Raw genomic sequence first — 6,000 nt, 5'->3', positions numbered from 1 at the left:
AAGGAGGCTATTTGGCTGGAGAGGAGGGAGTGAGGGGGCAAGTGGTGGGAGGTGAGGTTAGAGAGGGAGGCAGGGGCCAGAACACGCAGGGCCTTGGGGAGGAGTTTGGATTTTAATAATAAATAGAAGCCACAGAGCGTGCCCTTTGATCATTGTGGGAATTCTGTGGATAAAATATTGTGAACTCTGCTTCTGCTTCAGCATGCATATAGGCAGAAAACTGCCTTTGTCTAAACTTCTATCAACGATAAGAATGTCTCGCTTTGCTATGCTATGTTCTTGCATGTAGTACATTCCACTCCCAAAGCCAGGCTTATCTGTTGTCCACTTGCCTGTCGATCTTTGTGTCATTAAGGTCAAAACGTCCTGCCTCCCCTCCTGCCTCCCTAAACAGCCTTCAGTGCCAGCACGTCTCCCTAATCCGAAAATCTCAATGAAAACTGAAATGAGAACTGCTTGGGAGGACACTCTCCCTTGAGTTGTTCTCACTCTCGCTTCTCTTGACTTTTGTCTGGAGTAATTCATTGCGTCACCGTGGTTACTGCTGGACAGAAAACCACAAGTCATTGTTACCCAATCAGAGCTGTCACGTGTAAAGAAAAGGCCTGGCTTCCTCCTTAGGCGGTCACCTAAGAGTCACCCCATCCCAACTCCAGGGTCGGCGGCTCCTGTTTCAGGAACCCTCCTTTCAAGCCCACGGATGACACGCCTCCTTCCAAGTCCACCAGTAAACCGAAAAGAAGTGCTTCTTGCGGCCGAGTGGGGCGGAGACCTCTGTGATTGGTTACAAGCTCTCCCTTCTGTTCCAATCAGACCGCTATGCCGGTGAGACGACATTCCATTCCCTTGTGAGACGAGAGCGCTATGAGATTGGATTGGCTCTTTACGTGTAAGCGACAATGCCCCTAGCCTATGAGTGCAGTGCCGCGGCGGGGCTGCTAGCTCTGGGGGCTATGGTGCGGGCTCCTCGGCTGTCAGTGCGTGTCGAGCTCTGTGCCCCTAACCCCGCGCGCAGACCGTGCCATGGCCGCTCCGTGGCAGCTGCAGGCCCTTCTCTTCGCCGTCAACACACTGCTGCGCAAGCGCCGCTACCATGCTGCGCTGGCCATGCTCAAGGGTTTCCGGAACGGGGTTGTGTGAGTGGGGCGGTCGCGCGGGGTCGGGACTGAGGAACGGGCCTGGCTGGGATCCGAGGCTCTGGTTGAAGGCTCGGTCCCGCTTCATTGTGTGCTCTTGGGCAGCCTTTGTGTGTGTTTAGGTCTCAGTGTCCACTTTCTGCTCACTGGGTGCAGAATTTTGGGTTCCAAACGCCTCCCCAGCTTTGAGCTGTGACCCCCACTCTGGGTACTTGCTTTGATCGCCTTCCATGTCAGTCCTTCTCTTCCCCGATTTGGACCTAGTTCACCTCCCCCTCGTTGTGTGCCCGTGGGCCTCTGTGGTCTCAATGACCCCATCTGTCTCCTGCCTATACTTCCCCATTAAACTGCCCCATGGGTTTGCAAGTCGCTTCTCATGCCTCATCTGTATGACTCCAGTGCTCAGTCCTCAGATGGCACAGGGACTCCTGGGTCCTGAGCCTCAGGAGTTACAATGGATGTAAGAGAAGTTGCAAATGTTTGCTCCTGCCCTGGCCATCAGATCTGGAAGAGGTCTCGGGGTATTAGTACTTAGAGGAGAGCTCAGCCTCCTTTAAACCTCAAGCATAAGAGTTACCATTTATTGAAGGCCTACTCTGCCAGATACTGGGGACACAGCAGAGAACTAACCGAAGATCTGTGTTCTCCTGGAATTGAGTCCTAGTGGCAGTAGGGCATGGTGGTGAGGATATGGACTCTGGAGCCCGATTGCCTCAGTTTGAATCCTGGTGCCACCAGCCTGTGTAATCCCAGGTGAGTCATTTAGCCTCTCTGAGCCTCAAATTCTGTAAAATGAAGAAAATAGTACTTACAGCATACTATCAGAGGATTAAGACAGTATGTGTGAGATGCTTAGCAGAGCTCCTGGTTTATAATAAGCCTCATGTAACTGTTGGCTGTTGTTATGACTGTCATATCCACATGATATCTGCCTCAGCTTTCTCAAGCCTGTGCTCAAGTGTCATCTCAGGGAGGCCATCCCTAAACTCCTCACCTCCTTCCTTGCTTTATTTTTCTCCATAGTACTTGTCACCATCTGACACACCAAATAGTTGTTGTGTATCTTATTTATTCTCTCTCTCTCTCTCTCTCAAGTGAGCTTCTTGAAGACAGTATATTAGCACCTGGTACATGCTAGGCTCTCACTAAATATTTATTAAGTCAGTGAACAAGGGGGCAAGGTATTTCCATTGTCTCCATTCTGCAGGTGAGAAAACTGAGACCCAGAGAAATAAACTCATTGCCCACAGTCACATTACTTGGTCAGGGTTCAAAGCCAGGATTCAAAACAGGGATGCCTGACCCCATAGCCAGGCTCTTGGCTTCCATGGGCACCTGGCGTGTGAGAGAAGCCATTACTTGTTGAACCTTGTCAGGTCTTATCACCCACACCTTGATATGATTGGGGTGGAGTAATCACTGGGATAACATCAGTGGCCCTGTTGCCAAGAAAAACAGGAGCCACATAGGTCCTTGTGCTAGCAGACGTTACCCAATGTTGACTTTGTATACCTGCCCCCATTCCAAGTCTCCCTGTGATCCCAGGAGACCTGCCAAGCCAGGGCAGGCAATTACTTGAGTCCGAACCCTGGGCTCAGCATTTAAAAGCTGGGTGACCCTGGGCAAATCCCTTCATCTCTCCTGGCCTCAGTTTCCTCCTTTGTAAAACGGAAACAATAAATGCACGCACACACACCCCAGGGGTGCTCTAAGGTGACAATCACTGGTTAGTGGTGAGATGCCATCCCCCTCTGTAGGGACCTCAAGTCCAAGGGGAGAGACTGACAAATTACTGCGACAGTGCCAAGTGATCAAGGATTACTTTACAGAGGAGGTCACGGTGATGTTTTGAAGGCTACGCTGGAAATTGCCAGGAGCAGGAGAGCATTCCAGGCAGAGGAAATGGCTTGAGCAAAGACCTGGAGGTGGAAAACAAAATGCCGTTTGTGAAGAAAAGCCATCCATTTAGGGTGGCTCCTAGGTAGACCTGGACAGCTGAGCTGTTTAGACTTTGTAAATTTAACTCACTTTAACGTTCCACCCCTAAATATTTCATTGTCCATCTCTAAAACTAAGAACACTTTCCTATATGGCCAAATTATCATGATCACATTTAATACATTAATAGTAATTCTATAACATTGACTACGGTCTAGTTGATAGTGAAATTTTCCCAGTTGTCCCCCAAATATCCTCTACAGCTGATTTGTTCAGAATGGAACTCCCCCCGCCCAGGACATCAGGTTGTACCTACCATTAAGTCTGTCAAGTCCTTTTTAATCCCTTTTTTCAGGACACAGAGTAATCCTGTGAACAGGAGAGTAACCAGCTCCCGTCTGAGTATGAGGACTGTTTACTGCAGCCGGAAAGTCAGGATGGAGCTGAGGGAACAACTTCACACGGCCAGTTGAGCAGGGAGGGTGGAGGCCTTTTACATACATGGTCTCCGTCCCTCGAAATTACAACCAGCCCTCTGGGTCTAACATCTACTTTTCAAGTTGGGGAAACTGAGTCTCAGAGAGGTTAAATGACAGGCCCGAGGCTACACTACTGAGAAGTGTCAGAGCCAGGGTTTGAACCAGATCTGACTCAAAAGCCAGCATTATTTCCCCTCCCGAAGTGGTGTTAGGATTAGGGGTTGGGAGAGGGGATGAGGGTGCAGAGAGAGAGCTGAGAAAGAAACTGTGACACGGTAGTAACTGTTTTCTTCTGTTTCTACAGCTATGGAATAAAAATCCGGGCCCCTCACGCGCTGGTCATGACCTTTCTCTTTCGGAGTGGCAGGTACCAACCCCTCTGGTCAGCCCCTACACTGGGAGAGAAGTGCTCAGCCCTCAGTGCCAGGATGGTTGCAGTAGCTTCCTAGCTGGGTCTAGCCTGTTCCACCCCACACTGCCTAAAGATAACTCTGATCCCATTTTCCCCTGCTCAGAAACTTCCCTGGCTCCCCTCTGCCCTGCAAAGATCCCAACTTCCAAGCTGGACCTTCAAGGCACTCCGCAGCCTGGTCTTGGCCATATCCCCCACTATTCCCCAACGCCCTCCCAGGGGTGCCCTTGGCACACAGGTCCTCGCTGCTGTTCCGAGCATATGCCAGTAGTGGTTCCACCTCCCCAGGCTTGCACATGCTGTGCCCTCTGCAGGAATGCTCTTTCCTCTTCTGTCCCACCTTTACCTCCTCCTTGGAATGCACACCTCCCCTGGGAAGCTGTCTCTGACCTCCCCTTCCTCCTTCAAGCTTCTTGGTCTTTCCTCTGATTGTCCATAACTCTCCCCTCATGGCCCTTCTCAGAAACCACATTGTGGTCTAGTTTTCATGTAAACAGCCTCACCTGGAGTTTATAGGACTCACACATGAGCAGCCTACTGGCCAAATCCAGTTTGTGAGATTTTATCTTTTTGCATTTTTTTTTGTTTTTATTTATTTTTGTTGGTTTTGACTTTTTGCCCTCCGAATGTTTTTTTTTTAAGTTTTCTCAAACATATACTCCCTCTTCTCTTCTCTTCTTATCCCATGGCAACCTCCAATCTACTTTCTGTCTCTATGAATTTGCAATTTCTGCACATCTCTTGTAAGTGACATTATTCATATTTCACTCAGCATAATGTTCTATCATGTTGCAGCATGTTTCAGAACTTCATTCTTATATATTATATATGATGAATATAATATAATATAATATAATATAATATAATATAATATATATAATAATCCATTGTGTGCCTGTACCACATTTTGTTTATCCATTAATTTGTGATGTACACTTGAATTGGTTCCACATTTTAGAACCAGTACATGGTGGCCACTTACTCACTCATTCATTTCTTCACATGTTCACTCAAAAAAATATTTGTTGAGTGCCTGCTCTGTGCCAGCCCCTATCCTGGGCCCTGAGGATGAACAGACCAGATCTAGATACTGCTCAATGGGCACGTCCATCAGGGCAGGCAAGGACTGGGCGGGGGTGGGGATAATAAACAAGCATGTAAATGTCAGGTGGTGATAAGAGCTATGAGGAAAAGAAAGGCAGAGTAAGGGGCTGGGATGAGATGGGCATTCTTGTACATAGGGTGATTAGGGAAGGCCTCACTGAGGAAGGGCACTGAGTCATGGTCTGAAGCTAGTGACAGAGCAGCCCCGAGGATGTGGGGCGGGGGGTCTGGGGTTGAATGAGCAGAGGCCTATGAACTTCTTGCCTGGTCCACTTTTGCATGCCCAGTGGGGGAGTGCCCGTGGAACACCTGGGCCTGCGCTCATGGGGAACCTCTGTGTTTGTGCAGCCTCCGGGAGAAGCTGCGGGCCATTCTGCAGGCCACATATACGCACTCCCGGAAACTGGCCTGCTTCGTGTTCGCTTACAAGGGGCTCTGCACCCTGCAGTCCCGCATGCAGGGTGAGACCCGCCAGTTGCACTCATTCCTAGCTGCCTTCATCGGGGGCTGGCTGGTGTTTGGAGAAAACAGTAACATCAACAGCCAGGTAAAGATCCTCCAGGGCCTGGGAGGGTGGCCGTGGTTCCCTACAGAGTGGGAGTGGGGGTTGAAGAGGATCAGCTCTTGGCTCCTTCCATCTCCGAGGGTCTGGGGTTTACCAGTCCCTGTGTGACCCTGGGAAGGTCACTTCCACCCTCAGTTTCCCCATTTGTAAACCAAGCTGTTTGATTGAATTCCATTGTTCCCCAAATCAATGTGTATGCTGGTCTCTGGGGCAAAAAAAAAAAATTTAACCACTCTGCAGTGGAATGAGAAAACCAATAACCCTGGAGTAAGGTTTTCATAAAACAAAATTTAGTACGCTCAAAGAACTGTCTTCTTCTGTGACCTATCCTTTCCTCTTTTACTGGGTTAAAATCCGCCCCCCCCC

The 6,000-nt window shown here is 49.4% G+C and overlaps 1 protein-coding gene across 5 annotated transcripts in view; it reads left to right on the top strand.

The window, feature by feature from the left end:
* Window positions 1-937: 937 nt before the first annotated feature.
* PXMP4 (peroxisomal membrane protein 4) overlaps window positions 938-6,000 on the top strand; it is a 22,994-nt gene continuing 17,931 nt past the window's right edge. For 3 of the 5 annotated variants that reach the window (XR_005213091.1, XR_005213090.1, XM_037811638.1), the window contains exons 1-3: window positions 938-1,136; window positions 3,858-3,920; window positions 5,418-5,616. Coding sequence is in view for 3 of the 5 variants with exons in the window: in XM_037811638.1 (XP_037667566.1) it covers window positions 1,024-1,136; window positions 3,858-3,920; window positions 5,418-5,616 (375 nt within the window). In the remaining 2 variants the exon portion in view is untranslated. Of the gene's footprint in view, window positions 1,890-2,965; window positions 3,118-3,857; window positions 3,921-5,417; window positions 5,617-6,000 lie in introns of all 5 variants that reach the window. The other 2 variants (XM_037811640.1, XM_037811639.1) reach the window with 2 other exon arrangements.

This window comes from Choloepus didactylus, chromosome 19, assembly GCF_015220235.1.
Source record: "Choloepus didactylus isolate mChoDid1 chromosome 19, mChoDid1.pri, whole genome shotgun sequence".
NCBI lineage: Eukaryota > Metazoa > Chordata > Mammalia > Pilosa > Megalonychidae > Choloepus > Choloepus didactylus.
Note: the sequence above shows the minus strand (reverse complement) of the source record. Positions and strands in the feature narration are given on the sequence as shown.